This window comes from Poecilia formosa, unplaced genomic scaffold (assembly GCF_000485575.1).
Source record: "Poecilia formosa unplaced genomic scaffold, Poecilia_formosa-5.1.2 Scaffold101, whole genome shotgun sequence".
NCBI classification, from domain to species: Eukaryota; Metazoa; Chordata; class Actinopteri; order Cyprinodontiformes; family Poeciliidae; genus Poecilia; species Poecilia formosa.
In genome coordinates, this window is record NW_006800040.1 from 109,927 (window position 1) to 121,423 (window position 11,497).

The 11,497-nt window shown below is 37.3% G+C and overlaps 1 protein-coding gene across 2 annotated transcripts in view; it reads left to right on the plus strand.

The window, feature by feature from the left end:
- LOC103142793 (death-associated protein kinase 2) overlaps window positions 1-11,497 on the plus strand; it is a 23,718-nt gene that overhangs the window by 6,233 nt on the left and 5,988 nt on the right. Inside the window, exons 4-13 of one of the 2 annotated variants that reach the window (XM_007559017.2) lie at window positions 551-772; window positions 846-984; window positions 1,065-1,194; window positions 2,970-3,018; window positions 3,210-3,236; window positions 5,526-5,678; window positions 6,707-6,752; window positions 6,855-6,944; window positions 8,077-8,163; window positions 9,713-10,263. In XM_007559017.2, the coding sequence (XP_007559079.1) occupies window positions 551-772; window positions 846-984; window positions 1,065-1,194; window positions 2,970-3,018; window positions 3,210-3,236; window positions 5,526-5,678; window positions 6,707-6,752; window positions 6,855-6,944; window positions 8,077-8,163; window positions 9,713-9,793 (1,024 nt within the window). In that variant the 3' untranslated portion in view covers window positions 9,794-10,263. Of the gene's footprint in view, window positions 1-550; window positions 773-845; window positions 985-1,064; window positions 1,195-2,969; window positions 3,019-3,209; window positions 3,237-5,525; window positions 5,679-6,706; window positions 6,753-6,854; window positions 6,945-8,076; window positions 8,164-9,712; window positions 10,264-11,497 lie in introns of those variants that run through there. The other variant, XM_016674792.1, reaches the window with a different exon arrangement.

The following is an 11,497-nucleotide window of genomic DNA, read 5'->3' on the forward strand; positions in this document are numbered from 1 at the left end:
TATAACTCTAAAATCAATTGTTTACCTTCCCAGGTAAACCATTTTCATCATCATATATTTCAGAAGACCAGAAATTTTCTTTGTTTCTCAGTCCTTTAAATTATTGTCCAATCACAGATAATTTATGTGTCTGCCTTTATAGGTTTATACCAGTCCTTATCCTACTTTACTGTACATAGAAGATCTGGACTCTTGTCTATTGAGAAATGATTGCTTCCTGGAGGAAAGGAATCTGTTGAAGTTTGAAAGTTTACCCAATCACCAACGTTTGGGAGTGACGTATGTAATGTAAAATGTTTATTGGGTTTTGGGTGAAGTATGGGAAAGCTTTAGCATCCTGCTGCAGTTCAGCCACATTCATATTCAGTTGATCACTGCAGGTATAACATCAGCAGGTAGATTTAAAATGCAATACAACATAATATGAGCTAAGTGATTTTCTTTCACAGCACAATAGATTGTATTAGAACTGTCAAAGCTGCCTTGAATCCATAACCTGTAGATAGGGTCTTTATGATTGTATTGTTAAATGTATTCTTGGCCCATTTAGTGGGCACTTTGGTCAGGTTCGAAAAGTCTGTGAGAGGACATCAAGGACTCACTGGGCTGGCAAGTTCCTAAAGATTCGAAAAACAGCCTGCAGCCGTCTGGGTCTGGACAGGACCAGCGTGGAGCGAGAGGTGGAGATACTACAGATATTACACCACCCAAATATTGTGGCCCTCAAAGACGTCTTTGAGAGTCGATCAGAGGTGGTGCTCATCCTGGAGCTGTAAGTGTTTTTCTGTAATTTGTTTAAAAGTTTAATATATACATTGTAACAGTCTTCTGTTTAATATTTTAAGTGTTAGTGGAGGAGAGTTGTTTGACTTCATTGCTGAGAAGGAGAACCTATTGGAATGTGAGGCCATTGAGTTTCTAAAGCAAATCCTGGAAGGACTGAAGTTCATGCACAAGAACAACATTGTCCATTTCGACTTAAAGGTAACATCAACATGGCATTTTGAAAAACCACTTTTCACTACAATGTCAAATAACAAAAATGTGTTCTACTCCAAATTTAGCCTGAAAACATCATGTTGTCGGACAAAGGTTCCCCGCACCCCAACATTAAGCTCATTGACTTTGGCTTGGCTCACCATTTTTGCCAAGGAGAGGAGTACAGAAGCACAAGTGGCACTCCCCAGTACATTGGTAAGGACAATAAAAAAATATTTTATGCAATGATGATTACATGATGGTGGTAATGGTGGGAGGAGTTCAGCTCTTTTCAATTTCTACTCTGTCGACCTCTAGCATTGTGTCCTTTGGTAAGACACATTATCCACCTTGCCTACTGGTGGTGGTCAGAGGGCCCAACAGGTAGTGCCGGTGCATGGCAACCTCGCCTCTTTCAGACTGTCTCTAAGAACACCTAAATCGTCCAGTTTGAGTGAAAAGCAAACTTTAGAGCTGTAGCCGTGACAGCAAGCTAGACGACCAATCAGCAGTGTGATTGGTGCGCTCTCAGCTTCATACCTTGGTCTATGCATCAACTATAAACCCTCTGTCAGGAATGATTCTGCTCTGCTGATGAAATGCTGAACGCAGGAGAGACGCATGCAGTCTGGGCGGCCCGGCAGGCTTTTAATACTCTGGGGGAACCCTGCTTTGGGTTTGATCAGAGGCCCCACAACAGCTGTGCCTACAGTGTAGCTTACCATCATGAGCATGTGAATGGATGGATGACTGAATGTAGTGTGAAGTATCTCTGGACTAAATGAAGCGCTATACAAGTACAAGTATAGTCTGCAAATAGCACACCAGTTGTATCACTGGTTTAGCTATTTTTATGAAAGACATGAAGTATTGCTTTTGGCCCAGTATTTGATTTCTGAAATTATTTTTTGTTTCCTACTAATTGTTTTAGACTTTAATTTATTCCATTATGTTTAATAACATCAGTTTGGGATATTATGTAAAATTGTACAAATTGTAACCGTATTAAATAAAAGCGCAGAAAATCCACATCCAGACACATGAAACAATTAATTACATTTAATCACATTTATTCCCTTAATTTGATCACATAAACCCATTTTACTTCAGCTCTATTTAGAACAGTAAAACTCAATTTGAAGACTAATTTATTACAGTTGGAATTAATCCAGTTGTTTTTCAGCCCCAAGCTTCTGACTGAGCTTCACAGCATCAGTTTTTTATTACTTTTTCTTTTCTTGTTTTTGCTTTAGAAAACAGCATGCAGCAGTATTTCTAGACATACACACTGAAAAAAAGAAGAAACCACACATTTAAGTGCTTGTATAACATGTACAAGCTGCAACTTGCAAGGGAGCACAGAGCACTCTGCACTGGAGCAGCAGGAAAACCAGATAACTATCATACTAATAGACAACATTATTCAGGTGGATGCGAAAACATAAATCGGCACCCCCTATCCCCCTCTCCCCTGAAGGAAGGTTGAAGGAGCGTGGAAAACATACGCTCGCTCCTTCCCCCCTCCTCCCACGAAGTTACGTGAAGGGTAAAACTCGCTACATTTACCTCGTCTTGTGCGAGAGGTGAAGGAGCATAAGGCTGAAGTGTATGGGAAAACATAATCGGCGCGCTGCCCCCTACAGACGGAGTTTTGACGCCCCCTCTGGTGCTGCGCCCTTATGCGTTGCATGGGCCTGCATACCCCCTTTTTGCGCCACCTCTAATAGATTGAGAAAATAAAGCATGGAATAGGGTGGATCTTTATTGTCCACCAGAGTGGACCATTAATCTTACCACCAGGCTACAATAAATTACAAGAAAGAAGAAACAAGCACAACAAAAGAAGAATCAAATAAGTCTATCATAATTAAAACTCTCCACAAAAGGTTTCTTGAACACATGAGGTCTTTCAGTCTTCTTGATGCAATAAATATTTGTTTTTCAGACTTTATTGTTCACCATTTTAACTGAGATTTCTGTTTATGTTTTAGCGCCTGAGATGATCAGCAACGAGCCTCTCAGCACAGCAGCAGACATGTGGTAAGAATTTAACACTGAATGACCTTTTAAACATGATCAGACCAGACCTTCTGCTTGTGTAAACCTGGATCATTGTTACATTTGAAATACAGTTTTGAGAAGGTTTAGCCAAACTGCTTTACTACTACTATTGCTGTGAAGTAACTGAATTCCAAACCATTGACTGCATGTTGTGTTTCTCTTCTCTTTAGGAGCATTGGAGTAATTACCTATATACTGTGAGTTGATATTTTATTGGCTCACTTGCTACTTGTATTCCATCCTCTTTTCATGGCACAGGGCACACTGTGAGAACTTACTTCAATCTGATCAGAGATTATGCTGTTGTCTGTTGATGTCTCCATATCATTAGATTGAATTTTAATTCCTGGCTTATATAGGGCTTGGTCTTTATTTTTTTAAAGACCTCAGTGGCACTTGGCCTTTACTCAATAGTAGCTGGACAGTAGAAAATGCATAAGGCAGAGGTGTTCGAACCTTTTCCAACAAGGGCCACAAGTGTGAAGTTAAAAAGTCGTGGGTTACAAAAACTTTATCTTGTTTTGAAAAAAAAAAAAAAAAAAAATCTATTCCATTGTAAAAACACACACACGTTATTAATGAAACGTATTAACCTGATTTCTATATAGAAATAATCTGCATTTTAATTGTATTGAAAGCTATATGATATGAGTCTCTAACTTTGTGTAGTTTAACTGGTTGTATCCAGTTCTACGTTTGAGAAGGGTGGTATCAAATTAAAATCAAAATAAAAAAATAATAAAATGAATAGTTTGCCAAATCAAGTCAAAAGAAAAAATGAATATATTTACACAATATTCTGCAAATATTCTTAGTAAATAGTCAGACATTTCTGTAATATTTGAAGGTGTGCTTGAAGGTGTTTCAAAGATTTTTTTTGTTTTTTTTTTCAGCATTTCTGGGTGGTCATCAGTACTTGAAATAGGAAACAGGAAAAAAATCCAGAATAGTGAGACCTGACAGATTCATCAAATTTAGGTGATCATCAGTTTGCTAGGGTTTTAGCCAGTAGCACATCAGGGCTGAAATATGTTCTTTTTGTCAAATGGTTATCTTTTGTGTTTTTAAAGAAATTGGTCACACACATGTAGTAGCTGTATGGATTCAGGTGTTCACAGATACACTTTCTTGGGTTATAGCTTTCATTAATTAGTACCACCGTGTGCTTTCCACTGACTTGGCTGTCATAAATGCTTGTGGTGTTTGTCACTGCAGTTTCTTGACTCTCTGTTCTTTTTATCTTTTCTGCAGGCGTAGAAACAGATTTCTTTGGTGTATCCTTGTATTTCCTCTATACTCTCTGTAGTTCTTCCTTTTCTCTATCTTTATCCTCCTCTTCACCTTTTAACTTTTTGCCCTATATCTTCCTTTCTTTTGATGTAACTGTAATGCTACAGTTGTGAAAGTAAATCTTTCGGGCTTCTCCTTTAAACATGTAAAAAAGGGAAAAGACATCAAAATGGGTCATTGATTATGACGGATTTATCTCTTAAGTTTAGGTGTGTCAGGCTGGGTTTGTCACGATGATTTATAGCTCAGAGTTAATTAAGGTTAACGAGTCCTTAAAATGGTCAAGTAATGAACCCAACAAGAGTAAAAAGTTCTGACATGCAGTTGGCCCAAGTGGAGACATAAAAACAGCTGTCCCATGATTACAATAGCGGTACATAAAGCAAACTGAACAATAATGATATGCAACTGAGGCAACAGGAAGTGAGGTCAGGAAGTGGACAATGGAAGGATCTGATGAGGAAATTAAACTGACTGGCTTTTAACTGTTGGGGAAGGACCAAACTCTGAATCTGAGGGAAAGTCACTCATAAACACACCATTTGGTTTTAACAAATCAAATGGATCTGATGAATCTACAACAAGATATTTTGTGAACAGAACCATACTAAGCGATAAAAGAGAATAACCTTAAAATAAAAATGTAGTCCAATATACTAAGAAAGGAACACAAGAAAGAACTAACTCAATGAGCTAATGGAACACCATTTCTCACAAACATAAACAACTTAGTAAAATGCAAATACCAGAATCAGAGTAATGAACAAAATATGAATCATGACAGAGTAAAAAAGCAACCAAAGTCTAAAGGATAACTCTGGTAAATCTTCACAATATCAGGGGTCTTTCTAAGGATTGTGTAGGATACAACAAATGTATGTGCACCCAAAAGGCAAAAATGGCGTAGGCCAAAAAATGTTCAGGTTTATAAAACTATGTGTATGCACACCAGCTCAGGTACCCTTTACTGGACATTAGACAAAATGATGAACCTTACTGACTCCGATCTTACGTTATTGACTTGTTTTTCTTCAGAAAGAAGTTGGTCGAATCTTTACTCTGAGATTCAAGTCCTGTAAATCACATCATGTGAACAAAGAAGATCCACTTAAATGAACAGGCAGAAACACTTTGAATGAATGAACTGGGATCTGCACACAATGTAGTCTCTCTAATCCTGTGCTTTCTCTCCTTAGATTGAGTGGTTTGTCTCCATTCCAAGGTGAGACTGATGAAGAGACTCTGAAGAACGTCATTGCAACCAATTATCAGTTTAATAAGCATTACTTCAGCATGACCAGCTCCATGGCCAAAGATTTCATCATGAAACTTTTGATAAAAACTCCCAAGTATGTAACATAGGTACAGTATCTGTCTTGTGCATGCATAGAACTTCATAGAAACTAAACTTTTAACAGTTTAGTAATGATGTAAATAATCTGGAACAGTAGTTTTAAATCCTTAATACAAATCAAATTCAAAGGTTCATTTAACTGTTCCCATTAGTTTGATGGATTCCATGTTTTGAATGATTTTAAATTGGACCTCATTCTACAACCACACAGTCTGTTCAAATTTTGTCATTCATTATTACTCCATATCAGCTTTTAGTTGGTTTTTGACCTTTATTTTTTAATGAATGTAATACATATACCTGCATTTGAGGATAACAATGGACAATGCACATGTAACCAGTTTATAAGCTATAATAATAGTAATAATAATAATAATAATAATAATGATGATAAGCAGTGTAAGTAGTATTGCTACACAAGTAGGGCAAAAAGAAGCACAAAGAAATTGTACCGTTTGAACTTCTTTGTTCTACTCATGGGATAAATAATGGGAGAAAAATATCAATAGAGTTCTTAACTGCATTCAAACAGAAACTGCTTTAAAACTTTAAATGGCCACCAGCCTAAGACCTATAAAAAATTCTTTGACTTTCTTAAACACCATGTCTTTACCAAGAAGAGAGTTCAAATACTTAACATTTTTCTCGAAGCTCCAAATTGTGTTTCATTCCAATTATTTGAATGTTATTTTAATGATTAATCTGAGTCCTTCAGAGTGGACTGAAGGGCTCAGTCCACTCTGAAGGGCTGAGTGGACTCTGAGCTCTTCAGAGTTTACTCTGAAGAGCTCAGATTAATCATTAAAAGACAAAGTAAATGACATCAACACCCAGATGCTGTAGTTTCGGAAATCGTATATGAATATCAACCTACGTTGATATTCATATACTATATTTACTTGCTACATTAATTTCAGCACTTAAGAGCTGTAACACATTTTAATACAGCGGAGATCAGGGCAATTGTTGAAACGCCTTTCACCTATCTATCTAATCATGATTTTGTGTTATTGTATGTTTCAGTGAAAGAATGACAGCTGAAGAATGTCTTGTACATCCATGGATAAAGGTTGCAGCAACTCTTTCTTTCTCAGATAGCATATTTACTGTATTAAAATAAGGACTTTTGGAGCTCCCAGTCATTGACATATCTGTTGTTAATCTGTTTTAGCCCATCACTCGCACACAGGCGGACAAAAGGAGCCGATCTTCAATCAATATGAGAAGCTTTAAGAAATTTAACGCCAAAAGGAAATGGAAGGTGTGTTTGAAGAGCTATGATGAAATGTTAAATCTTTAAAGATTTTTCCCCCAAATATTTTCTACAATAAAGTAAAGAGAATACAGCATAAGTAGGGGTAGCTCTACTCTCTACCTCAGCTTTTTAGCAGTCAGTATGACAGATAAACAGTACCTGCTAATCACCAAGTCTCTTTTTGAAATAATCATAGAACCAAAACTGGAACTGCTCCCAATGAACACTGAATTTTTTTTTTAAAGTTTCTACACTGTAAAGTATGCGAGGGAAGCAAAACTAAGACAGTTTTCTGGGTATTTATTTAAAGGTGTGGCCAATAACAAAAGGAAGGCACCGTTTGTTTCCGAGGCTAAGCTGAGCTACTACATTTCTACAGTGTGGTTATGGGTCATTGTGGTTTTACAGTGTTCAGTTAAGCAAAAGTTTCAGGCAGTAAGCAGGAGAACAGTGAAACAGTGACAGCTGAACAGTGTTTCCTTAGCACTGGTTGTTACTTACAATTTCATGTGGGAAACATCTGAGCAGCATTGTCTTTTTCACTTCTTAATTTCACCTCCTATCTGGAACTTTGTCTGATGCTCTACAGCCACCTTCTAAGACCGAAGTGGTTGGTGGACATTTTTTTGTATTAAGTTCTCCAGTTTTCCAAAATGGATGCCACCCAAGTCCTGCAATGAAGATTTTACACTTATGAAGGAACACAAGCAAAGTGAAATGAAGTCAGTATCAGTTGATAACACTCTTCTCTCCTTCAGACATTCTCTAACTACTCAAACTATTTATTAATGACAAACTAATAAAATGAAAACATGCATAATAATAAAAGGTTCATTGTCACACTTAATGCAAACCACGCAATCCTGGGTAAAACGGTTCAACCAGAGAGTTGCTATTTTCACATAGTTCAGGCGTACTGGGGCAATAAGCATAGCATAACTAAAAATATTACCTTGCCACTGATTATCAAGCAATAGTACCACCTACCTAATGCTGAATAAGTTTCTGATTTGCAAACCAAACAGTTCTTTTTTTTTTTTAGAATACTTTATATAATATAATGCAACTTATACAACTTACAATATGCTGTACATGATTTTCAAACAAGCTTTAAGTCTAAGTTCTATCCGTTCTTCAGATGTCCTACAACATGGTGTTGATGTGTAACCGGCTCGTCAGTCTGAGGCTACCATGTAAGAGCAACTCCAATCCAGATCCACTGCAGGTGAGAATTAAAACCTATTCTAAAGTTTGAGTCCACTGATCGGTCTGATAACAGCTTTGTTGACAATTTCTAAACTATAAACTGATCAAATTCCAGTGATGTGACATTAGCAAGTTGTCACAGGTTACTTCATTTCTTGTCCCTTTTTATTTTTGTTATGCAGTACAGTACATTTTTGTTACTGTTTTTGTTAGTAGACACACCTTGAAATCATAATATTTCAAGGTGTGTCAAAAATTTTGGAGGAAATAATTATTTAATCCCCTATTGGTATTTGTAAATGTATTCAGTCAAAGAGAAAGAAAAAGCTTTTTATTTTATTAGAAACTACAATACAATGCTTCTGCTGATTTTTCTCATTTATACTGGTTTAATTTTAATTGAAAGGAACTGACCTTCAACTTAAAAAAATCTAGAAAATGTATGATATAAAACTTAAATAACATTATGTTAAACTACAGTTACAGTCAACCAGAATTTGGACTTTCATAGTGTGTGATTATGTTCCCATGTAGCACACAGACAGCTGTGATTTAAGCTCTCATATTTTCTTGACTCATGTTTGGATGATGAGAAACATTTGAGTGTGACTCAAAGTGAAGCCCTGAGGTGGAGCTACGATGACTTGGGCTGGGTGACTTGAGTGGCCAATGGACAGACCCATGTAGTGTAAAACCATCTTCCTTCAGCATCATAATGAAGATTATGTTAGAGAGAAAATCTGAATGGGTCTTTCAGGCTTTTAGTGACACAAGTCAGCTTAGAACTGTTTAGGAATAAACACATTAAAGCCTCGTCAGCTGAGCAAACACTAACATCAGCACTAGAGCTATCTCAGTTCTGCTGCCTTACTAGGTCAAGGTCATGTGTTGCTTGGGGCTAGATTACCTTTTGGTCACTGTGCTATACATATAGATTTTTAGCTGTACCATTATGTGTTTTCTCTAGATTTTTGCTTGGTTACACTGGCTTTTGGTTAATTTTAGTTGACAGAAACCAACATTGTCATGTTGTTGGTGGTGAGGAGAGACGCAGAAACCCAGGTAGTAGGAGAAAATGATGAATTTAACAAAGAGAATAGCTCAAAACAGTCCAGATCTCAGGCAGCACGGCAGAGCAGAAACAGAGGCTCAGCACCAGTAGCAACTGAATTCACAAATACTGACACAACGAGCTAAAGCCAACACAGGACTTCACAGTTCTACTGTGCCAGCAGACAAGGACCCGACAAGAGCCAAAGACAACAGTGTATTCACTGGGAGGGTTATCACAGGAACGAGACAGAGCTGGGATCAATCAAAACAGGGAGGACAGGACATCACAGAGACTCACAGGGAACAGAATCACAATAAACACAGAAAAATACCCAAAATAAAGACAGAAAACTATGGATCACAACAAACATTCAACAAAAAATTCCAGAAAATGCAGTGATCTAAAAAATTTTACAAAGGAGATCATTTTGGACTAAAACTTTTCATGTGTGCTTGTAAACTGGATATTCTGTCAGTGTTCCTAACAATATTATAAAATGATTATTTTTCTGCAGAGACAATGTGAAAGTGACACAGAGGAAACAGAGAGCAAGCCTGCCTCTTTGCTGCGCCGCAGGCTCAGCAGCAGTTCATAGAACTGTTCAGACATTTGCTGTGAGTCCCTGTTGATCTAAAGAATTCCTGAGGTCAAACACTTTGCTGCTCTGATCAAGTAAATCGGGCCTCCCAAACGAACTGGACTCACTGGTTCTAATGGCATCCAAGTCGGAGCCTTTTTGTTTCTGAAACACTTTTTTGTATTTTCTTTTTAATGCATTTCAGTGGATTTGTAAGATATGTGTCAATATGATGTGCCTTAAAAATCTTTATAGTATGTCTTCAATGAAGCTCAAACTCATTTTGTACTATTGTTTGTGAAAGATTTAAAGTTGTTAATGTTTGGTGTTTCTTTGTCTGTGTAAGTGGGAGGCAAGCAGAACAAGTTTAATGTTGTACCCAACCTTTAACACAATGTGATCTGGATCTTCACTTCCACCTGCCAGTACAGCACCACCAGCACTGCTTGTCTGTTTTGTTCATTAAAAACAATTAAGTTTATGGTTTACTCATGAGTCCAGGAATTCCATAAAATGACTGAATTACTTTTTTTTACTTGTGTAAGAAAGGTTTCATCTTGTATGAATGTGTTTACACTATATTACATTCCTAAAGTGATTTTCACTGAGGCCAACAAGCCGTATCATCAAGTCAGAAATTATCCTTAAGATAAATGGGTGCAGGGGGAACATCAAAAGCCAAACGTTGTGATTTCCTCCTTTTAAAAGGACAGAAGATGGAAAAAATTCAAGAAGAGAAAGAAATGGTTGAGCTGCCAGAATGCAAATGAATGCAACAGAGAAATATTTTCACAGAAATACTGCAGCCTGTCAATAACACAGACAGTAACTGGATATTCTGACCACCAACTTAGCACTGACATGGCACTGACCACCAACTTGTAAGAGTTTGATAGAAAATCTGATTACTGTGTAAATTATTATTTTAATGAGTAGAAACAAACAGGTCAAATTGACACTGAACTCAATTTGTTTGTGGTTACGTAGACTGATAAGTACTAAAGAAACACGTGGGAGGAGGAGGCATCCGACAGGCAGTGATGATGGCCAACCAAGCTGCCAAGACAGCCTGTCTGGAACTGGAACTGTCACAGACCCAAAGATGACTCACCTTGGCTGCCTAAGCATCTCATGATCTCCATGAACATCTTGAAGAACTACTGCGTGGTTTTGGTGACCAGTAACCAGAAAATACAGATGATGAAAAACTCAATCTAATTCCATCCTACTACTGTAGTTGTATGATTTACCTCCCTCTGCACAACTTAAACTTTTTTCAGACATTATTTTAGACATATTTGTCTAGAATGTTAATCCAGTTATAGAGGAGTGAAGCACCAGCTACTGATGAATTATTAGTCGAAGCAGTAGGACAAGACATAACCCTGCACACTGCTCATAACAAGAAGGTCTGTGGTTTATGATGCCAAATCCGCTGAAACGTCAGCAGAATCAACACCGCCAAACAGTCCGCTTGACCTTTACCTCTTCTCTCCTTCCAGCCCATCGTTGACGACAATCCAATAAAACACTTGGCGTTGTCCTTTGGGAAAATATTTAACGGTAACACTTTATTTGAAGGGGTGTGAACAAGGGTGTAGGAACTCTTATTATTTCTGGTTGAAAAGTTACTTGTAAGTTTGTTTTGTCTTTTATCAAGTGTTTTTTCAAGTGTATTTACACTAGAAACTAGAAAACAATACTTAGTAAGATTTTCTGTTT